Source organism: Aspergillus clavatus, genomic scaffold, assembly GCF_000002715.2.
Source record: "Aspergillus clavatus NRRL 1 1099423829806 genomic scaffold, whole genome shotgun sequence".
NCBI classification, from domain to species: Eukaryota; Fungi; Ascomycota; class Eurotiomycetes; order Eurotiales; family Aspergillaceae; genus Aspergillus; species Aspergillus clavatus.
This window is the reverse complement of record NW_001517093.1, coordinates 1,542,918-1,565,018: the sequence shown is the minus strand read 5'-3', so window position 1 is coordinate 1,565,018 and position 22,101 is coordinate 1,542,918. Positions and strand designations below refer to the sequence as shown.

At 49.5% G+C, this 22,101-nt stretch overlaps 10 protein-coding genes across 10 annotated transcripts, besides 1 other annotated feature; 3 read left to right on the top strand and 7 right to left on the bottom strand.

The window, feature by feature from the left end:
- Positions 1-422: 422 nt before the first annotated feature.
- Positions 423-2,156, top strand: ACLA_084600 (acyl-CoA dehydrogenase family protein; the record flags this gene model as incomplete). Its single annotated transcript, XM_001268190.1, has 4 exons — positions 423-1,029; positions 1,090-1,315; positions 1,377-1,745; positions 1,820-2,156. 4 exons carry the CDS (start codon positions 423-425, stop codon positions 2,154-2,156), a joined length of 1,539 nt encoding a protein of 512 aa, XP_001268191.1.
- Positions 2,157-2,333: 177 nt separating this feature from the next.
- Positions 2,334-3,129, bottom strand: ACLA_084590 (sugar O-acetyltransferase; the record flags this gene model as incomplete). The annotated part of the gene is made up of 3 exons (XM_001268189.1): positions 2,334-2,441; positions 2,505-2,851; positions 2,967-3,129. The coding sequence occupies 3 exons, from the start codon at positions 3,127-3,129 to the stop codon at positions 2,334-2,336; spliced, it is 618 nt and encodes a 205-aa protein (XP_001268190.1).
- A 43-nt stretch (positions 3,130-3,172) lies between these two features.
- Positions 3,173-3,197: a microsatellite.
- A 1,579-nt stretch (positions 3,198-4,776) lies between these two features.
- ACLA_084580 (uncharacterized protein) lies at positions 4,777-6,597 on the bottom strand (the record flags this gene model as incomplete). The annotated part of the gene is made up of 5 exons (XM_001268188.1): positions 4,777-5,482; positions 5,547-5,680; positions 5,753-6,063; positions 6,132-6,524; positions 6,585-6,597. 5 exons carry the CDS (start codon positions 6,595-6,597, stop codon positions 4,777-4,779), a joined length of 1,557 nt encoding a protein of 518 aa, XP_001268189.1.
- A 701-nt stretch (positions 6,598-7,298) lies between these two features.
- Positions 7,299-8,428, top strand: ACLA_084570 (proteasome inhibitor PI31 family protein; the record flags this gene model as incomplete). The annotated part of the gene is made up of 2 exons (XM_001268187.1): positions 7,299-7,476; positions 7,560-8,428. The coding sequence occupies 2 exons, from the start codon at positions 7,299-7,301 to the stop codon at positions 8,426-8,428; spliced, it is 1,047 nt and encodes a 348-aa protein (XP_001268188.1).
- A 570-nt stretch (positions 8,429-8,998) lies between these two features.
- On the top strand, positions 8,999-10,333 carry ACLA_084560 (serine/threonine-protein phosphatase; the record flags this gene model as incomplete). Its single annotated transcript, XM_001268186.1, has 6 exons — positions 8,999-9,160; positions 9,234-9,275; positions 9,349-9,454; positions 9,537-10,070; positions 10,127-10,199; positions 10,261-10,333. 6 exons carry the CDS (start codon positions 8,999-9,001, stop codon positions 10,331-10,333), a joined length of 990 nt encoding a protein of 329 aa, XP_001268187.1.
- Positions 10,334-10,616: 283 nt separating this feature from the next.
- On the bottom strand, positions 10,617-11,735 carry ACLA_084550 (short chain dehydrogenase/reductase family; the record flags this gene model as incomplete). The annotated part of the gene is made up of 3 exons (XM_001268185.1): positions 10,617-10,795; positions 10,871-11,424; positions 11,500-11,735. The coding sequence occupies 3 exons, from the start codon at positions 11,733-11,735 to the stop codon at positions 10,617-10,619; spliced, it is 969 nt and encodes a 322-aa protein (XP_001268186.1).
- A 513-nt stretch (positions 11,736-12,248) lies between these two features.
- Positions 12,249-14,057, bottom strand: ACLA_084540 (putative homogentisate 1,2-dioxygenase; the record flags this gene model as incomplete). The annotated part of the gene is made up of 7 exons (XM_001268184.1): positions 12,249-12,508; positions 12,566-12,688; positions 12,745-12,907; positions 12,963-13,565; positions 13,618-13,792; positions 13,853-13,875; positions 13,938-14,057. The coding sequence occupies 7 exons, from the start codon at positions 14,055-14,057 to the stop codon at positions 12,249-12,251; spliced, it is 1,467 nt and encodes a 488-aa protein (XP_001268185.1).
- A 717-nt stretch (positions 14,058-14,774) lies between these two features.
- ACLA_084530 (putative carboxylesterase) lies at positions 14,775-16,593 on the bottom strand (the record flags this gene model as incomplete). Its single annotated transcript, XM_001268183.1, has 6 exons — positions 14,775-15,353; positions 15,413-15,754; positions 15,810-15,991; positions 16,048-16,095; positions 16,159-16,325; positions 16,409-16,593. 6 exons carry the CDS (start codon positions 16,591-16,593, stop codon positions 14,775-14,777), a joined length of 1,503 nt encoding a protein of 500 aa, XP_001268184.1.
- A 576-nt stretch (positions 16,594-17,169) lies between these two features.
- On the bottom strand, positions 17,170-18,579 carry ACLA_084520 (MFS transporter; the record flags this gene model as incomplete). Its single annotated transcript, XM_001268182.1, has 2 exons — positions 17,170-18,481; positions 18,509-18,579. 2 exons carry the CDS (start codon positions 18,577-18,579, stop codon positions 17,170-17,172), a joined length of 1,383 nt encoding a protein of 460 aa, XP_001268183.1.
- A 1,188-nt stretch (positions 18,580-19,767) lies between these two features.
- Positions 19,768-21,585, bottom strand: ACLA_084510 (putative carboxylesterase; the record flags this gene model as incomplete). Its single annotated transcript, XM_001268181.1, has 5 exons — positions 19,768-20,379; positions 20,437-20,798; positions 20,857-21,032; positions 21,085-21,360; positions 21,419-21,585. The coding sequence occupies 5 exons, from the start codon at positions 21,583-21,585 to the stop codon at positions 19,768-19,770; spliced, it is 1,593 nt and encodes a 530-aa protein (XP_001268182.1).
- Positions 21,586-22,101: the final 516 nt, after the last annotated feature.

Sequence of the window (22,101 nt, the reverse complement as noted above, 5' to 3'; positions counted from 1 at the left end):
ACGTTTCTTGAGCCATGTATATAGCATAACATACCTGATGTATACCCACCGTATTATAGATCATGACATGAAGAGCGTTCCATAATTATTCGATGTACCGATTTTCGATATAAAAATCCCGCAAGATACCCCTGACAGTTATCCTGGTGAATATGGAGGCCATCTGTTGAGGAATCTGTTGGTTGTTTCATGATGCACACTCATGTGCTCATGATTCCCAAAGGGGTAACATCCTCGGCTCACGGCTATCGTAGGACAATACTAAACATCCCCGCATGATTGGCACATCTTTCATCCTCTGTACATTCTCCTCGCAAACCATTTTAGTATCTTCTTCTTCTTCTTCTCATTCAGCCAAAGATATATCCCTTTTTTATTTCCCCCTCCTTAATACCGTGGAAGCTCTCAACCTCGAACCCACCATGTCCAAAACCTTCACTCGCGCCGAGGTCGCGCAGCACAACACCGAAGACTCCCTCTGGTGCATCATCGACCACCGCGTCTATGACCTGACCGATTTTATCGACGCCCACCCCGGCGGTAGTGTCGTCCTCGCGCAGGTCGCAGGCCAAGACGCAACGACAGACTTCTACAACCTCCACCGCCAAGAAGTCCTCGAGAAGTACCGCGACCAGCTCTGCATCGGCACCATCAAAGGCGAGAAGCCCGAGGTTATCACGCCCGAGCCCGGCGCGCTGAGCCCCGTCCCCTACGCGGAGCCCCTATGGCTGCGCCCCGAGTTCAAGAGCCCGTATTACAAGGAGAGCCATCGGCGGCTGCAGCGGGCGATGCGGGAGTTCACGGATCGCCATGTAACGCCGGAGGCGCAGGAGAAAGAGAGAGACGGAACGTATATCAGCCAGGGGTTGATTGACAAGATGGCAGAGGAGGGTGTTCTGGCGATGCGCTTGGGTCCTGGAAAGCATCTGCATGGGCTGAAGCTGGTGGGTGGTGTTGTGGATGGGAAGGAGTTTGATTACCTGCATGACATGATTGTTGCACAGGAGATGGTGCGGAGTAACGCGCGAGGTTGGTCTTTGGTTTTCTTTCGCTAGGAAATGAAAGGCAGGGTTGGTTAATTGTTTGCAGGCTTCCAGGACGGGAACATGGCTGGTATGGTCATCTCGTTGACGGCTGTCCAGCAGTGGCTTCGCAATGCTCCTCTGCGTGAGAAGGTCACTGAGGAAGTCCTCTCGGGCCGCAAGAAGATGTGCTTGGCTATCACTGAAGCGTTCGCTGGAAGTGATGTGGCTGGCCTCAAGACCACCGCGACAAAGACGCCGGACGGAAAGCACTATATTGTCAATGGCACCAAGTATGATCATCCCTCTGTCTTCTCTATCGCGTACATCCATGCTGATCTTCCCGGTTCGCAGGAAATGGATCACCAACGGCATGTTCGCTGACTACTTCGTCACCGGCTGCCGCACCGAGAAGGGATTTACCGTCCTTCTGATCCCCAGAGGCGATGGCGTCGAGACCAAGCAGATCAAGACGTCCTACTCGACCGCCGCCGCGACAGCGTTTGTGCAGTTCGAGAACGTCAAGGTGCCCGTGGAGAACCTGCTGGGCGAGGAGCACAAGGGTTTCATCGTCATCATGAGCAACTTCAACCACGAACGGTTCACAATGGTCTGCGCTGTCATCCGCATGTGCATGACCGTGACCGAGGAATGCATGAAGTGGTGCAACCAGCGCATTGTCTTCGGCAAGAAGCTGATCGAGCAGCCCGTGATGCGTCAAAAGTACGCCTTCTGCCCCGTTTCCCCCTTGATATCTTCTACTTAGAGATGTATCATGATGCTAACAAACACGACAGGCTGGCCCGCATGATCTCTCTTTGCGAGTCCAACCAGGCCTGGTTGGAATCCATCGCTTACCAGATGTGCAACATGACCTACGCCGAGCAGGCTGCGCACCTGGGCGGCCCCATCGGTCTGCTCAAGTCGCACGCTACCCGCTCCGCCCAGGAGATTGCCGACTATGCCACGAACATCTTCGGTGGTCGTGGGCTGACCCAGACCGGAATGGGCAAGGTTATCGAGATGTTCCACCGGACGTACAAGTTTGATGCGATCCTCGGCGGCACGGAGGAGATCCTAGCTGATCTCGGAGTGAGACAGGCGTTCAAGAAGTTCCCTAAGGCGATGCTGTAGATGCCCCGATTGTAAAGGAAGGAAGATACCGGTGTTCGTATATTTTTATTCTGTAGTTATATACTTGTCTATTGTGTCTTTAAATAGCGTTGCCTCTGTCTACCTATCTGTTCCTATACCAGTCATAAATAACATGCAGACACCATATTCTATCGGCCACTCTGGAACTCTGCTCTTCTACTGTCCCTCGGTCTCCTTAGCACGATATTCTGGATCCATGCTTGTCTCAATCCGACGGATTACCCGTGCAGGATTTCCCGCAACGAAGTGAAAGGGGGGGACATCCTATAGAAATACGCTTCTGTCAGTAACAAATCCCGAGGCAATTGAACTAACTTAACTACACACTCTCGTCACCACAGACGCAGCACCCACAGTACTCCCTCTTTCGACCCTCACACAAGCCAGGATAATCACATTCCCACAAACCCACACATCATCTTCAATATGGACCTCCTTCCCATCTTCGGGTCCCTTGATCCCTTGCCATATTGCCGAATCCATAGGATGCGTCGCACCGTAGGTGCAGACATTAGGGCCAAAAAGTACCCTCTCCCCAATGGCGACGAGACAGGTATCAAGAACAAAGAGATTGGAGTTCAGAAAGGTCTCCTTCCCGACTTTCAAGTTCAGGCCGTGGTCCACGAAGATTGGTGGTTCGACGAAGGGATCGGTTTCCTCGAAAAGCTTCCCATCTTCTTACGGGTTGGGATTGACTGGTGGTAGGGGACGAGGATCGCCAGTTACACTACAGTGAAAAGTGTCATTAGTTCCTTCGGCTGCCTTTTAGAGGGCGTATGTTATACTTACTTTCGCCAAAGCTCCACACGGCGCCGTCTGGATACTTGGCCCGCGTCGTTGAATCTTTGGCATGCTTGTTGACAATCGTTGGCGGTTGGCTTGGAGATCTGTGTCCTAGGGCCAGTAGAGCTCGCCGTTTAGCATTTTTTTGCCATTCTTTTGACGAAGTCATGGTGGGAGATGTGTGGTGGTTATCTTTGACATTGTCCTTCTAGGGGGTCATTATGGGGGTCATTATGGCTTCTTGTCTCTTTGGTGAGGGGCAACAGAATGAGGGATATTTTGATGTTCGGGCCGTGGCAAAAGAGGAAGTGAGCTGTTGTTGTGGTTTTGATTGGGCTGAGGATCTGAGGATCTGAGGCTGCTGGAGATGGCATACTTGAAAAGGAGCTGGATATATTGCTGTTTTAGGAAGGCCAGCCAATTTTCCGGGGGCCTGAGGCTCTAACCCCCGAAGCTTTTCCATACTTCGTAACCCATTCCTTGTCATCTACGCGGTCAGAGATCTTGGAGACATCTGTCGAAACCGAGACAGAGGTGGAACTCAGCTCAATCAGACGCCTTGATGAGTCAATCCCTATACAATGTGATGCATCTTTCAGCCGATAGAGTATCCAACCTCGCGACCACGTTGGACATAACTCCGATTGGGTTATAATTGGAATGTGACTACGCTTACAAAACCTTCTCTCGCTCCCCAGTTTGAAGTATGCGAGTCTGTTCTTCTTCCTCCGTCCATCAAAATGCAACAGACCGAGCGAACTGGAGCAGCATACTACGATTCATTGCTTGGTCGGCAACCACATAAAACGCCGAGCAACTTCAGCCGTGTGCTATACGTGCCTCAGCACAATTCAAACACCGTGCATCTGCCGCTATACGATGTCGCGGATTTGTATAGCAATGCTGTGAAGGGCTCGATGCTCAGTAGCAGTCTATATTATGTCCAATTGAACATGATGGAAAAGCCACGTGAAGACGGGATGAATTGTCAGGTGGCATATCATGTCAATATAGGCCAGTGCGACCTGGATCCTGAAAATGCCCACTTGCAAGTGCAGCGAAGATCGATGTATGAAGATTGTGCTGGGATGGCGCAAGCGTATGTATATCGTGTTCCTCGCCATAAATCCACTGCAATCAGTTTTGGGTCCTGTTATATACTGACATGAGGCGTAGATTGATTCCTCTCCCGCCCATTGACAATTGCCTTCTTGCCACCGGCCACCACCACAAACAACACGAAGTTTCCTGCATGCTGATGACGGCCTCCTACCCCATCCAGCCAAGCACTTGGGGAGGATACGCAATCCCCCATCCCTTCTTCACCTTTCTTCTCCCTGGATGTTGCAAAACTCAACGAATCGCTCAGTGGCAGATCCATCCGAAGGAAAATAGTTTGCGTCGCTATACGCTGGTTGATTTAGGGGAAGTACCAAAAGGATCAGCTGCTACACTGGCGCCTCGCCGCAAGATTTTAGCAATATATCACCATGTCGGAATCGCCACATGGATACCGGCCGATTTCAGCGAAGGGGTAATTCTGCTCCCAGAGCCGAATGGAGAGGAAGTTAGTAACCAAGAGGCGCTAATAGTTGCCAGTATACTGGCTCTGCTTTGGCAATTGCGCGAGAGAGCGTCCATGAAACCAAGAAGACTTAAAAGCCGTTCGGGTTCATTGTTGCAGAGGGCATTTTCTATGATTCACAGGCGTTGATACCCTCTACTTTGATGACGAAAATGCGCGAAGAAACCTTGGTTGGGTCTGAGATGATATGCCATGTTTCATATTATCAAATAATCATGCTGCCGTGCCAGTTCAGATGAATGAGTCTGCGATAGTCAGGACGTGTGAACAGAACCTCATTCCAAGCAACCCAATACTTACAAAAGTAGTCCAGGAGATATTTTTATCGTCGTCGGCCGCCTGTGCAGCCCGTGCTGCCCATACCTTCTCCAACAGCTCCCGAGGTACCGGATTTCGAAACTCAGACCTCCGCTCAATTTCCTTCAGTCGAGAAAGGACGTAGTACTGAGAGTGAGGCGATAGCGCATCCGACCCACCCATAAACAGAGGCAGAACAAGCAGCTCCAGAAGGCAGCAGTCCGACGGAATCCTAGCAGTGGCATCCAGAATCTTCGTCACGCAGTCCTGTATTTCTTGGCCCTTTGCCGGTTCTAATGGGTCCAACAACCGAAGAATACGCAGTATACAAGCATACCGAAACGCCTCTGCCGTTGACAACCAGCGCGGGTCAGAGCTGGGGTAAACTTTGGTTGTACTGTCGAGCGAGTATAGCTGGTGCTTTGCCAGATGGAGGGCAATTTGATATTCATCCCACGATAGCCAGCCGAGGTTGTATTCCTTTGCCTTTTCCAAGGCTGCTCCAATAACCAGGAAAATCTCCCTGGGACATCCATTGACCAGTTCGAATCGAGCATCACTGGCGCAGGCGACTGTTTCTCGAATGTCTTGGGAGAAGCATAGCCGCTCAGGTCCAGCGAAGGCACGGATGATATCGAGCCTTGAGGTAGGTGGGAGTTAGTAATCAGCAGATTGGATCTCCAAGGAGTGCAGGTGATAGCTACCAGGCCAAGTTTCCCAAGAAGAAGACTGCTCGGCGACGCCGACCATTCAATCCATCGGCTAACAACAGCTGTTTACACACCGACATGGCACCTGTAATATGTATGCCATGGCTCGAGATACCTGTTTCAGCAATCTGCTATTATCAGCTCGGTCCTCTAATGCAGCAATGAAACTTGCACGAGATGCTGGATCGAGTAAAACTTACATCGTGCAAGAGCAAGACCTGGATAATGGCAAGAACAGCATCCTGCTCATCTTCGTGAAGAAATGCCGGGCCTTGGCTCTTCCTGATCTCCTCGCTCAAGGCGCGTATGGCCCGTAATCGATACTCGACTGCAGCCTCCTCATACAAGGCTTTGTTGCCGGTCAGTTTCCCAAGGTGGGAAGCCGATAGTCCAAGTATAGCATAAAGCAGGCCTATCTGTTTTTGCGCCAATGGCAGTATATACGCTCGGTAAGGGTTTTCGCTGGTGCCACCTATCTCTGCGATCTGATGCGGACATATGAAGCCATCGTCTGTGCTTAGTGCATGAGTAACTGTGTGTCCCAGACAGGTCAAGTCACCGAACACGACGGGGTCTTACAGTGGGACAGCAGGATCCCAGTCTGGGCCAGATCGAGTATCTTCGGAATGTCGTCCGGCAGCGCTGTAGGGTTCTTCGTACACTTTTCAGGGTGCGATAGTGCCTGCACATCCTTAGCTGGTTGGGAAGTGTCTACCGTGACCGATTTCACAGCAATAAAGTCGGACTCGGGACGAGATTCAACAGCGCTAGTTCTAGTCTTCGTAGCCCTTGCCGTTGGAATTCGTGCGTCCTTCCATTTGCCGCGACTAGCGATGCCACAGAAGCGAAACTGCTCTGGGTATCCGCCGCATTCTAGGCCTTTTGATATGCAACGTTGGCACTTGGGTCTACCACGGTCACACTTGCGACACTTTTCCCGGCATGTTTTGCATGCAGGGCCTGGGAGACTTCCTGTACATATACATAATTAGCTTCTGTTGCACAACAGAAGAAAGTCAAATGATGACCAACCAGCCGGTGGCATCTCTGGCCTGAAGAAAGTACTATTGATGGAAATATCACAGAAAAAAAAAACAGAAAAATAATATTAGAAATTGCAAGGATACCATCATCTCTCATTGCCGCAGTGAATCGATTTGCACAAGAAGAGTGATCGATGTGGAATGATGCTTTGAGTGTTGTGATATCAGCACTGGTGATTTTGTATAGTTCATGATGGATAATTACCTGTATATCGCTTAAATAGATCACCTAATGCAAAGACTGTTAATGAAAAACACCTCTAAGTCGCCATCTCATGTGTTTTGCTTCCTTGTGCGGGCGCTGTCACCATCCTGGTTGCTTGATGCTATAGAGCATGGAGAAGCTACTTACGACGATGTAACTACAACGCGGGAGGGAGGACGCATGTCTGAGCTAGGCTAGATTTGGAAAGGCGTCAGGGCGTATGGGAGCTCCTTGTCAAATTGGGGGGATTCTGCACGTGAATGTGGGGTGTTTGCAGCAATTGTCTGCCTGCCTTCGGTCCGTCTAAGGTTCCGAGATCTGACGCAGCAGCTGGATGCCTACTCCGTAGATAGTTAGTTGCCTCAGCCGCATACATCAGCAATTTAAAGGCATATAAGTTGCCAAAACGTTGCAAGCATATTTTTCAACAATAACATTAACTTTACAACAGCATCGATACATCGCTCCCTAATTCTTCGAATCTTCTCCTTGTAAAGGATGGCAAATAGACTAACTGTCGACAACGTCGTAGCTCTTGCAGTGAGGGCTCTTCGTGGAGAGAACGATGATCAGCTGAGCCTCAATTCTCCTTATGAGGTTATTGCGCTTATCGGCCATGCCTGTATGAAGGCACTCGACTTCAGGCTGCTTGGGCTCGGGGAGGAGCACAATATAGGTTTGTCAACTTGTTTTTGAATATTGTAACCCCCACTTTCATATCATTCCTTGCATTCCACTAACATGTGCGACTTCAACCAGAGAGCTCCACTGAAAGCGAGACCTTACCCGCGGAATGGAATGCGAGCGATACTTATACCTTCCGCTATGCCCATTCGCAGTCATCAATGCAGTATCTATTAAAGATTAGTCGGTTAGGAAATAATGCCGTTGTGCTTGCTTTGGCCTTGGGTGATGACAAGACCTCTTCTTTTGACCTTCCAATCAAAGATTACATCTCCCAGTCCGCTCTCCCTATTCCTCCTACCGCCGATCTAGCAAAAGCCCTTAAAGAAGTATTTGTATCCGAACAGCGACTGCATGATTTGATTGGGATGTTCAAGACGAATGTCATCCAGAAGCTAGCCCCTGGTTTGTATAAGGAAGGATATGAGGATACCAGCCAGGCCATCCGAGAGAGACAGCAAGAACGGCCACCTCGATACGATCCTCTGAGGGATGATACACTCCCTCAGCCTGCACGTCCGTACCCCTTTGATGATCCCCTGGCAGCAGGTCCCCGGCGACCAGCTCCCCCGGGGGATTTTGCGCCACCTGGGTTTGAGGATGAATATGAGATCTATCGGCCACCTCGAGGATACCCCCCGGGAAATAGTGGCCGCAATCCTATGAACTACGGAGACAGAGACTTATATCCTGCGGGTCTTGGTCCCAATGATCCCATTCGAGGGGGTGTTGGTCCTGGTCTCGGAGGCGGAGGTGGTGGTGGTATGCATCCAACTTTTGATGATCCGCTGTTCGGAGGTCGTGGAGGACAAGGCTACGATCCCCAAGCACCTCCTGGATCAAGATATGACCCCGTTGGTCCCGGAGGAGCACCATCCGGACGAGGACGAGGACCCTTCGGCGGCGGCGGTTTTGGTGGAGGATTTGGCGGTGACATCATTTAGGCGCGCGGCTAAGTCGAAGCTATTCGTAGCTGGCAAAGAGGCGCAACAAGAAGTTGATTGCAGCAGCTTTATCATGAGTACACACAAAATTGCCAGTGAGTTCCTATTTTTATCCATCTAGTAATATTTAAACCCAACTATTAGCCTGAAACTATATCACTCTCAAAGTAAACATCTATTTTGGCGTCGAGTGGGGGGTTCGAGTTGCATGGAGATCGTGGGGAGGTGATGTGGCTTGGCGAGGAAAGGTGTGGCGCATGCCCAACACACCCAACCTGCACATCCTCCCTGGCATCGTCCAGCTCAGCACAGCAATCCCTCCCCCCCCTTCACAACCACCAAATTCCAAGTCCCAACCCATCTTCATTTATCCCACAGCGCACGGAATTTTTGTACTCATCTCGAGCCAGATCGCTCTTATCCGATTCTACCCTCAACCCTGTTCTCTCCCTTCGTGCGTCATCCAGGAACCCTGAAAATCCCTAATCAGCCTCACGAGACCACCCCCCTCCTAGCTACCCGCCCCTCCTCCACTTTTGCTCTCATTTGAACTCGCCTGCGACCAACACTATGGATAACAACATGGAACTCGACCCAGCGCGGTCACCGGAGCCTCATCACCTCTCGCCCACCACCGATCCTGGGTCTATACCCACACTGGATGGATGGATTGAGAACTTGATGGCCTGCAAGCAGCTCGCCGAGGATGATGTGCGGAGACTGTGTGATCGAGTGCGTTTTTCTTGATATGTGTGATATCCGAGGCCTTTGTGGTAATCATTCTGATGGTTTTCGCGCCTTGCAGGCAAGAGAAGTATTGCGGGAGGAATCTAATGTGCAGCCGGTCGTATGTGCTCCCCTTCATCCTCTTCTCGTATGAAGAAATGTGCGGCATGACTGATTGACTGATTCCTGTCCAGAAATGCCCCGTGACCGTCTGTGGTGATATACATGGTCAATTCCATGACCTAATGGAGCTGTTCCGCATCGGCGGTCCTAACCCCGATACAAACTACCTCTTCATGGGTATGTGGACAATTCCTTGCTTGTGAATCTTTTTCTTTTTTATTGTTCCAGCCTCGTCTAACAGACCTAAACATCTCTTTAGGCGACTACGTCGATCGTGGTTATTACTCCGTAGAGACTGTTACTCTCCTTGTTTGTCTTAAAATCCGTTACCCCCAGCGCATCACTATTCTTCGAGGAAACCACGAGTCTCGTCAGATCACACAAGTGTATGGATTCTATGACGAGTGCTTGCGCAAATACGGCAATGCCAACGTCTGGAAATACTTCACCGACCTCTTTGACTATCTTCCTCTCACCGCCCTCATTGAGAATCAGATCTTCTGTCTGCATGGCGGCCTGAGTCCCTCCATCGACACCCTCGACAACATTCGATCCCTGGATCGGATCCAGGAAGTTCCTCACGAGGGACCTATGTGCGATCTCCTTTGGAGTGACCCCGATGACAGATGCGGCTGGGGTATCTCCCCCCGTGGTGCTGGTTACACATTTGGGCAGGATATTTCGGAGGCATTCAATCACAACAACGGCTTGACTCTTGTCGCACGCGCGCATCAATTGGTCATGGAGGGATATAATTGGTCGCAGGACAGAAATGTGGTCACCATTTTCTCAGGTACGGTTGTTCCCCTTTTGCTCATTCCTACGCTTGATGCTAATGTAATTTTTCAGCCCCCAACTATTGTTACCGTTGCGGTAATCAAGCCGCCATCATGGAGATCGACGAACATCTCAAATACACATTGTAAGTCAGACTCGGACAGATGATGAGCTTACTGAAGAGTCATGCTAACCGATGCCTGCAGCTTACAATTTGATCCTTGCCCGCGTGCGGGAGAGCCGATGGTTTCGAGACGTACACCTGATTATTTCTTGTGATCTGACTGCAATAGACAATTTTTCCTCTATTCTTATTGGCAAGTCGGGCTTTCTGACCCTTCGAGAGGGCTACTGGGATGCTGAGAGAAGCATACGAAAGACTCACTTGCCCCCAATAATTGTATGTCCGTACTTCTGGCCGTGTTGATACCAATCATGAAAATAAAAGACTTTCACAAAATTATTTATACGTCTATCTTTTTTATATTGTTTTGCCAAGGCCAACGATAGGCCATGGCTTGATAACCATGGACTGGCCATCCACAGAAGTATCTCTTTGCGTTCACATAGCAGCTGGTGTTTTCAAAAGCAGTCCTGGAAGGCATGAGCTGATGTTGATTATACCAACAATTGAATACTGACCTCCATCCAAACTGATGATCTGCCCATTAATATAAGTTCCAGCTCGACTGCAAAGATATAGAACGATGCCGCCAATATCGGGCTCCCGTCCAGTCCGGCCTGCATCCAGTGCATCAATATCCAACCCACTTGACATCCCTCACCCAAACAAGAAAACATAACAAGCAAACTCACCAGCCGGAAATTGCCTCCCCGCCTCCTCCTCCACCTTCGCCCTCTCACTCTGCCCAGGTCGACCGACGGTCACCACATTCTCAAACAACCCCGGCGCAATACAATTAACGCGAATCCGCAGCGGCAGGAACGTATGCGCCCACTCTCTCGTCAGATGGATCAACGCCGCCTTGCTAGACGAATACGCAAACTGGCCCTGCGAGTGCGTCTTCGTGAGCCCCGACAAGCTCGCCACATTCAACACGATGCTCGAATGCCCCGGCGCCGCCTTGGTCCCGCGGTCCAGCAGCGGCAGCAGCGCGGCGGTGAGGAAATGGTGCGCCCAGACGTTACCGGCGTAGGCGGTGCGCCACGCATCTGGGCCGTCGCGGACCATCCAGCGCGAGACGGCGTCCGGGTCCGTGAAGTCGATGGTGCCGGATTGGGCTTTTGCGGCGGGCTTGCTGGTGACGCCGGTGCAGTTGATGAGGATGTTGATGCCTTTTTCTTCGGCGGTGGAGAGCGAGCTCGCGAGGTCGTTTATGCCCTCTGTGGTGGAGATGTCCCTTGGGAGTCTAGGATGCGATAGCATTCTGTTAGAGCTGGGGAGAAGGAACAAGTGAGGGAGGAATTGGGAGGTTGGGGCATACGGGATGATCTGTCCGTTGGACGAGTACTTCTCTGCGACGGTGTCGAGAATCTCCTCCCTGCGGCCGATGATGTAGACTCGAGCGCCGTTGGCTGCTAAGGCCTGCGCGGCCATGAGGCCGATGCCGTTACCTCCGCCTGTGATGACGGCCACATAGCCCTTGACTTCGAAGAGTTTGGCTGCTTCGAGGTCGTGGGTGTTGATGTCCTTGAAGTTATAGCGAGGGGTTGTATCCATTGTCTTTGTGTTGTTGGTCTGATCCTGCAGAGGATAAATTCATTTGCAATGCAATGATTGAATTTGCTGTTTTGAATTGCTTGTCTGGGGGTGAGGCGTCGTGACACATATTGACATCTTGTTGAAGTCACCACGTAAGGGTATCGTCTTCGTCGGGCTGCAGTTTGGACACTTTCCAGCAATCTATCTATATATATCAATCCTGGATGATCTTGACAGTTCCATACGCTTATGTCAGGTTCTAGTTAGAAAAATTAGACTGGAGGCCAGCGAGCGAAGCCAAATACCACCGGTATATGATGGAGATTAGTTTCATATAGAAGCTTCCGTTCCCGATGCAAGACCATCACGCGACTTCTGGGACCGCTTTAACAAAATTGATGGTATCATTCAAGGTAGTTGCAAGGACTCTCTAAAATCAGCTCCCGGACAATCAGGTTTTAATATATACACGAGGGAAAGACCACAAGAATGTACATCGGGAAACCATTCTAAGAACGAATCGACAGCCTTTCAAGCCCGACGACCCTGTGCCTTCTTTGTCAGGATCTCCTCAACCTCCTTGGCGTGACTGGAGAAGTTATCAACAAGGTTGTCCCACATCTTCGGTTCGTGTTCGTGCTTCTTGTCGCTGTTCCAGGCATAGTCGGTAATAGTGAACGGACGGCTAGATTCGAACATGAATGCAATAGATGCCTCTGAGATCTTCATCACCGGAAGCTCTGTCTCGGTAGCAGCCTTGAACTCTTCGTAGGCAACGCCATGGGGGACCACTATGTGTTCTGTTAGTTTATTCCTCACTAAACGTAGGACCATTGATAAAAACGGACTTCCACATTCGAAAGAGACACTGCCGGGCTTGAATGCATCCGAGCGGCCACCATAATCTCCATAGATCAGACCCATCAATTCGGATGCAGCGTTGCGGTGATAATATGGCGGGCGGTAGGAGTCTGGCATTGTCAGTCTTCTGAAAGCACACCAGGTCTCCAGATTAGCGGATTCATACTGGACGCAACATCCCAGCGAGGGGAAAAGGTGAGAAAGTCGGCTAGGGGCGCAGTGAGATCGCGGGACTTGGCTGTAAGGACGCAGAAAATGGAAGGATCCATGTGGTCGACGGAGATCGAGCCAACGTTGACGAACTTCGTCAAGTCATACTTGTAAGGCACCTATTGAAAGGTCAGTATGGTCTCTCACAGCCAGGTAGGCGGTTCTAAAACATACATAATTGCCATGCCAGGCGACAACGTCGAAAGGGCTGTGGTTTTGCGTGCTCTTGAAGAACTTGCCTCCAAGCTTGTACACAATCTCCCAAGGCTCCTGAGCAATCTCATACTTAGCCACAGGTGACAGGAAGTCCCGGCTGTTGGCTAACCCGTTAGCTCCAAGTGGTCCAAGTTCTGGAAGCTCGAAATATGAGCCCCAGACTTCGAGGATATATCCACGAGAGGGGCCATCTGGGAGCTCGACACGGAAGCGGAGACCTCGCTGAATGACAACGATTTCTCCGGGCTGGACGAAGAGTGGGCCAAATTCAGTCTGAATGTCCAAGGCGCCCTGCTGGGGAACAATGAGGAATTCGCCGTCCGAATTCACAAAGGCTTTCTTCTTCATGCTAGCGTTTGCTGCGTAGACGTGGGTAGCGAGACCCTCGCGAAGGGCTGGGTCTCCCGAGCCGGCCACAGTTTTGAGACCGGCAATGAAGTCTACCTCCTCGGAAGTTGGGATATCGAATGGGTGCCATGCCAGCTGAGTTGGTGAAACATGGACCCGAGGGTTCAGGGGCATGAAATTTGACTCTGTATCCTTGTTGTCGGGAAGCCCAGTCTATTGTATCGTCAGCGTAATTCCATCAAATGAGGAAGTGTCCGCCACATACGAATCCCTGATGGGCAACGGCTGGCCGAGCACGGTACAACCATGCCTTCTTGTTGCAATGCCGCGGGGCATTAAAAGCAGTAGCAGTGATTTGCTCTGCGTATAGACCGAACCTCACGTTACGAGGACTGTTCTGGCCTTGTGGAATGGTACCAGGGACAGCCTCCGACTCAAATCTGTAGCAAGGTCTACATCAACAAGTTGAATCGGTGCATGTAGGTGAGCACTATACGTACGAGTTGCCCAAACCAGTTTGATACTGATCAACACATTAACCATCACATCAAGACATGAATTCACCGTATGGCAGAGTCAACTCACTTCATAAGGATCGTTTCTCCTGGTGTTGAAAGAAGGTACAGCACCGTCTTGTTGAGTTTCAGCCCAATGGAATATCTTCTGATACTCCTGGGGGTCTGACAAGTCACTCGTGGAAGGCATATTGTTGAAGACCGGAATCCACCAGAACGATGAGTCTAAATCAGCCCAATTCTCAATCGCCTGTAATGATAATCTGTTTCTTGAGGGGAAACAGGAAGCCTCATATACCCCCAGAGTTCAACAAGTATGGGTGCCGGATATTAGCCCAGACGCCATGATGAGTTCCAAGTTGTCACCACATCTCATCGACCGAAGTTCCGACGACGAATGGTCAAGTGAATGATAGACTTCTTAGGCGAGAACATCGGCTCCGACAGCATAGATTCGCGCCAGAGTCATACAAATCGGCATATTGGGAAGGGCTCGCGTTGCCGAGTCCAACGCGAGTGGAGCTGGGGTAGGGAAACCGAAAGTGGAGTCTGTTCAAGCCCTCTTTCTGCTTTAATCGCATAAGTAAAGAAACCCCACATGAGTCAGTTCTGAGTAACGGAGAAAAATGATGCTCTCGTGGAGAACTGATGTTGATGGACGGGATTGAGTGTTGGGGGAATTGCCGATGGAAGGGGGATTTGGGAGGAACTCCAGGTCAGGCGACGCTCCAGTTGGTTGTAACTGCTAACAAACTGACAACCATCCATATAAAGACCGGGTTTCCCCCAATCAATACATCTATGGGTTTCAAGAGAGCCACTTCCGCAGATCTCCTCAGAGCTTACGAAGTAGTTGTAGTATTTGTGCAGGCTTCAGGATTTACTTCAATAACACAATCGAATGTATTTAATTCAACAAGCTGATCTTGCCTGCGGTCAACGTGAACACAATAGGTAGGTATATCCCCATGCCGGCCTCACGTAGCACCTTGAGGTGCTCTACACGCCGGCGAGAAGCAAATTGTGCATCGGTGATCTCCTTGCACTCCCCGACGGGCCCGTAGGCAAACCTTCGGCCCTCCAACCAAGGCGCCCGGCCATTAACAAACTGTATCCAGCGACTCCGCATCTGGTGGCCCACTTCATCCGCAGCGGGGTTGAAAGAAAGATCAAGACCCCCAAAGAGGAAGAGGAGATCGACCGCATGATGTGCCCGGCTAGATGGTTGCCATGGGTTGGGTTGGTCAACGACGTATTTGAAGACGCGCTTATTCGCGGCCTTGAGCTTTTCCGCGACGATTTCGACAGGCAGTGTGTACCGAGCATCGTTGACAAAATCTAGCGCTCCAAGTTTGCAAGCTGTCGGGCGATCGGCGACAATCTGGTACATTTTGCGCAGCTTGGAACCGTACTCCTTCTCAGTCTCGAAGGCTGCAGCGATTGTTATCCCGTCGAAAGTCTCAATCCCGTTTCTCCAGATAACAGACTGGAAATGAAGTGATTAGATAGGAGCGATGCAATGACTGCGAGATCAAAAAAACCTACCTCATACTCAGTATCACCGATCATCACTTCCTCGACTTGTTCCGGCTTGTTTTCCCAATCTTCAAACTCTCCGTCCTCCTGTATCCACATAGTGTTCACATTGCAATCTTGCAAGGCCCGTAGGAGGACTTCAACGGAAGACTGGCGGAGGGACGGCTGTCCCAGTTCATGTACCTTGCTTTCCAATGCCTTGATGAGCCCATCACCTCTCTCGACTGGCAAAGGTGAAGAGAGATATAGCGATCCCGATGCCAACACTGCCCGCTTTACAGCAGCACCAGTGATTAGATGTGCGTGTACATAGACAGCCCCCGCACTTTCTCCGGCAAGTGTAATGTTGTTCTAGAATAGAATTCAACATCAGCTCAAGCATCCTGCTGAGTAGAAAGCCACATACTGGATCACCTCCAAACTCTGCAATGTTCTTTTGAACCCAATCAATAGCTATTTTCTGATCCTTGAGCGCCAGATTCTTCTCCTTTCCATCACCGAAGCTGAAGATATTGAGCCGATAATTGAAAGAGACAAAGATAATGGGCTGGCCAGCCTTGATCGAGTCCGCAACAATTCGGGTAGGATCTGTAGGCGTCTCGACTGTAAGTATAAGGTATGGATAGAGGGCAAGCGCTTCTTACCGCAGATTTTCGACTGAGCAGAGCAGAATGTAACAATTTGAGATCCCCCTAACAAAAGACCATCAGCACATCAAACATCATAATACTATATCCGAAATCACAACAACTTACCATATATCCAGAGTAAAACAGGAAGAGGCCCACTTGTAGACGGTGAAGGACAGGTGATATCCAAGTTCAGACACTCAAATTCATCCTCAGCCTCTGGTGCTATTTCAAAATCCTCCGGGATGCGCAACAAGTGGCGAAGGTCCACGGGGACCTGAGGACATCTTGGTCTATATCATCCCTCAACATTCAGCATTCAAACTCCAAAACTCAGACAAAATGACTTCTTTCGAGGTCGAAGGACAAGCTATACCCGTATCTGGTAGCATCGACGGCGCTACCTTGAAAGCTTTCCACAGGCTGAGCACGTTCAAATCGCGCTGTTACATCTGCATACTTGATTCCGCGATACTGATCAACCGTCACACCTTCGACATCTCGTCGGACGCCTGTAAACACTGCTTGAAGCTTCTCATGAGATACTTGTGGAGCTGCCATATTCGCGATGAGTCAACCTGATGTTTTTGCGATGAGCAGGAGTGAGGTTTTCGGACCACAATGAAGAGCCTGCGAGAATTTCTTCGCTTAGGCACTGCCTACTCCCCATTTCCCCCCTTCTTTCGGCCTGTTCTCCGTTCTGTCGGTTGTTCTGGTTTCTTGCAATTCCCGGCGCTGTCGATGCCCCCGTGGCCATATTGACCAGCACTTTGAGGGTGGGGCTGCGGGGAGGTCCACTCCATGTAGATATGGAGCTCGGTTGATGAGAGAATAAGAAATTCCCCCCGGCAGTCGATGGTATGATTATGATGGCGTCAGGAGTACTCTCACGAGAGTTAAAGTGAGAAAGCTTTGGGTTGCTGAGTACTTTTTGCTCCTTCGCTTCTAAAAAATTCATCATTGAACACTTACTTTTTCGAAAAGAATTCGTCGTCAGATTTTCCTATATATTACATTCAAATTATATACATTACGTGACGCATTCCGTTCTACATGCTCGAGAACCAGCTCACTCCTTATACATGAAGCACTTCAACTTTAGACATTGCTATGATATATGTTCCCATTTTGCAATGTTTATCCAAGCGCTTCAGGAGCATGACTTACAACTTGTCGTCCCATAGGCTTCCATATGCGCCCTCCCAGGAACAGCAGGATCGGTAGAGCCGACACTCCCGTAAGCAAAGCCAACGTCCAAGTCATCGTGCCCCAGCCAGCGCTTTCACGAATGAAACCCGCAAGGAAAGGCCCAACAATGCTTCCAGCTGCGAAAGCGGAATTGAGAATACCGTACGCAAGAGCCATTGCGCCTCCCTTGCCAAAAACGCCAGGTTTCTCTGCCTCTTTCTCCTGAACGACGTAGGATGCCTCCACGAAAAGAGGAGGAATTAGGAGAGCCAGACACAATCCAAGAAGCGCCAGCAACGCGCAGAGAAGCACCTTATGGCTCATGGAATTCGTGGTGACTAGTCGGAGTAGCACAAACAGCGGCACAGTGCCAAAAAGTGCCCCAGCAGCTATGAACCGTCGGGCATTGGGAAACTTGTCATTAAGATAACCGAACAATGGATCCAGAAGATGTGGTACAGACACGGGAATAAAGATGAGCCCCTGCGCTGTCGGTTTCCAACCAAATGTGTCCTGGACGAAAAGTGGAAGTACACTGTCGAGAGATGTCAGGGCGACGGATACAATGAAATATGCCCACAAAGTGACAAGCATCCTATCAGATGCTAGTAAAGTAGTGATGGCACTAAAACGTCGCTTGCGAGGCTCCTTTGAATCTGAATCCTCACTATGAAGAGTATTGCTTTGCGATGCGCTATCGTTCGACGTATCTTTATGCCCACTGCGAGTGCTGGTTTCGGGTCCTCCACTCAAGAAGGAGTTGGTACCATATGCGGGTATAGGCTGTTTTTCGGACGTATTCTCTCCAAGCTCAGAAGATGGCTTCTCGATCTCAAGCCATCTCGCGGCATGCTTCTTCTCAATCAAGACAATCCGTAGGAAGATATCGAAGCCGACTATGCCAAAGGCCAGCCCGTAAACAGCATAGTAGCCTCCCTTTTCATAAATGACACCTCCCAGGAGAGGGCCTCCCATTGTTCCGAGTGTGATGCCCATGGCTGCATATCCCATCGCCTCGCCCAGAGCTTCTTTTTCGATCGTGTCAACCAAGAGGGCTAAGCCTACTGTCCAGACAATAGCTGCGGATGCTCCTTGGAACAGCCGGCCAGCGATCCAAAGCCCAATATTGGTCCCTACACAGAGCAACGCCGTGGCAGCTCCTAGGGCTACCAGTCCTATAAGAAGAGGCCAGCGTCGGGACTGAATCCGATCTGCTATGTAGCCGGCGACGGCTATATAAGAATAATTGGTGAGCTGATATCTATTAGGGCCAGGTAGTCAAACTTACGAGAAGCTGTCAGCAATGCCGCTCCGTACAAAGCCAACAATATAGACGTCCATGATTGTTCTAAGAGCCATGGTGTCACCAATTTGAAAAATGGATCGTTTTTTAACATATCGGCAGATAATCATACATACCATCGTCTTTGGATAAGCCAACTCTCTCATGGAGAGCTGTAGGGGTGACCGGAACGATCTAATCTGATATTTGAGATACAACTTCCACAGGATAACCATCTTCAGAATAGAGAACAATATCCTGAGACAAAGGATCCGCTTACTAGTCCATAAAGTAATATATCCTAGTAATATCAACTTTAGCACCCATACTCTAAGTATATGATTTTCAGATATGACGTACCGTGAACGTTGCAAAGGAAACCACAAATATAATAAATGCTTTGGAAGACCTCGCCTCTAGAAGTACCGGTCGTTTTGCAGGACGCTTGCTCTGAGGCAAAAGGCCTCTTATACACTTCGAGACCATAGGAATGGCGATGACAAGATTTATAGGAATAACATTCACCCAACTACCTTGTCCTTGGCAATCCTGGTGGTGTTGACTGTCGCTTGGCTGGACTGCGCTATGAATTTAAAGACGAAATTGAGCAAAAATGTGGAGAATAACCACTAAGGCCTGACAGATCAGTTAGAATCATTTTCAGTGAGACTTAAGAAGAAAAAAAGAGAACTTTATACGGAGTAGATGGGAAATCGCGGTTTTGTCAAGGTGACCAGCTCGGTGCCCGCGGGTCCCGAGGTAAGCCGGACCTTCTCAGCCATCCTCGAATGGAGACGCCGTCGCTAAGATATCAGCCTAAAAGCGTTGCGTTAGATGATAAGTAGATATAGCTGACTTTGGAAATTGGACATGGTACGTTGGGGATGCGGAAGAAGAGAAAAGCATGCGTATTAGAAACGAAATGGAGCCTCAACTGCCTGAATCAGATAACTGTAGTTGTTTCTGTGACAGGTTTGAGTCAGGCTCGCTTAGATAACCGGACCTCCAATGACAGTATATAGGCATCAAGAAACAGCATTTTGAGAGAGGCAATGGGTTCATAGAGTTTGAACGATTGCCAGAGTTATATTTCCACTATAACGTATGTATCATATCCTTAGACTTGCCTCATCAATTGGCCGTCATATGTACAGTTTAACAGTATTTGATGAAGTCTGAACACAAGCAGATATCACCGGCCGGAGAAGTCAGAGGACATTCATCTCAGAAACAGTAAACATTACCATGCCTATTGAGACCCATGCTCAGAGCGTTCTGAACACATTGAGCACATCTGCCAACTCATCCAGCGATACTTGACCAGCATAATCGAAAAGAATACTTCTTCTCGAGCTTCCTTCGCCGTATGGAGCATTGACCTGCCCGACACTCGAACTGGATTTGTAGGTTCGTGCCGTGAACTTGGTTTTCAGATCACCAGGAATGGCAGCAGGCCACGGCTCGATGCCATGGCAAAATTTGAAGACGTCTTCTGCAAAAGTGACCGCAAGTGTTTGTTGGGCTGGCATCATGAACTCTCGGAAGTTCTGGAACAGATAAGCTAGGTCGAGGATATGACTTGCTTGATCCTTCCAAGGCCCGTCCCAGGGGTTCCCCTCGTTGAAGTAATAGACATATGCATTCCCTCTCCAGCCTTCTGCAAATGCTAGGACGGGAGCAAAGAAAGCAATATCATTGATGTAGTTGAGAATTGCTGTAAACGCCTCATCATCTGCCATTTCCTTGGTGATCTTGTATCTGTCTAAGATATCGCGCGCCACCTTCGGATGATTTGCGAGAGCGGTGTTGATTGCAGTGGTAAATTTACTTGCACAATCCTTCTTTGTATGAACCATCAGGAGCGCCATAATACTGGCCTGAAAATGGGTTTGTTGAGTCAGCGTTGAAGATAAATGTCACAACCGGCCACTTACATCCATCTGAGCATCGCCTATTAATATATCTTTGCACCAGCTCTTCCCTCTCGGAATGTTCGAGTTCTTGCTCGCTACCTGCGTGTATGTTGGAAACGAAAGCACCATATCTTCATCAATTGCAGGAGCCGATAAGACGGATGGAGGTATCTTGGCCAACAGTTCCTTACCAGGGATCTTCAGTAGAGCCTGAATTCGTTCCTGAGGACTGAGATCTGCCAGTCTTAAGGCTGAAATGGCCTGCTGGTAGTTCTGTTCGTGGACGTCGCAAGGCAGAGGTTGGATCAGAAGAGATGTGCCACTCATCACAATAGCCCTCTTAAAGAGCGGCTCATCGGAATCAAGCTGATATGTCACAGAAGCTAGGAATATATCAGCATATTTTGAGGGTAAGAATAAATGGCAAGTTCCGAGACTTACCTCCTCCGGCACTCATTCCTGCAAGAGTGACATTCTCAGGATCTCCACCAAAGGCTTCAATATGTTGCTGCACCCATCTCATGGCCACTCTCTGGTCTCTGAGTCCGTTGTTTGCTTTGTATCCAGCTTGACGTAGTTCCTCCGATGTAAGGAAGCCGACTGCACCCAGGCGATAGCTTGAAGATGTGAGCTTCTCTGTCTGCCTTGTAAAGGGATAGGTTGCCTTACTTGATGGAAACCGCGATGATAGGGAGATTTTTCTCAACAGACAATTTGACAAACCGTACATAATCAAATTGTGGCCAAGAGTTGGCTCCAAGCACAAGCCCTCCACCGTGAATGAAGAGAAACACTGGAAGCTTAGATGAGGCCGTGGTACCAGAAGGAATCGTGATATTTAAATTGAGACAGTCCAGTTCCGATTGAGGAAGGTCTTTCTTTGGGAGTGTATGTTGAATACCCAGTTCCAGGTCACATCCGAACGATGGAGACAGAGCCGTTGGTCTAGAAAAGATATTTGAATCAATCGATCAGCAGGTAAATCCCTAATTGGTCTTCCTACCCTTCCTTGGTTGCGTCGAGGACATCGCCATCACGCCGCTCAATGAGCACTGCATCCGCAAATCTATTCTTGAGAGTGGCATATTTAATCCCAAGAAATTGGACCGCCCCGTCGTGGTCCTTCCCTCGAATCTCACCTAGTGACTTGATTTGAAGGACGGTGGTCATGATGTAGTATCTCGCGAATTTCTAGCAGTGGCAGTAGATGGGTGTTGACGAGCAATTGAAGGCGCCCATGACGATTTCAACATCTTTTAACATGATTGCTGGCAGGAAACTTCGAAAGACAGTTAGCTCTTATTGGTAACTTTTTGACTCCAGTATCAGACTCACCAATAGTAAATTCATTTTGACTCCATAATTCTCGAATATCAACAAGATTTGGGGTAATTCCGGACTTGCTCGATAGACGCATCTTGAAGGTGATTCTTCTGCGCCGTATCGGTTCACATTTTGGCAAAGCGTGTAGAAATTACGAAGTCAGACCTTGATACTTGATTCTTTATTCGATTGTTTTTGTGGGGGATCCTGATCTTCAGCGAGTCCAGATACAAGATAGCTCTGAGTGTCGGACAAGAAGTTGGTTGGAGTTTCTCCAGTGCGAGGACTAGAAGCCCCACGGTTCTCCCCACACTTGGGATGCAATGCCGAGCGTGCCAGCGGATGGAGATAGAGTTCCTTGGA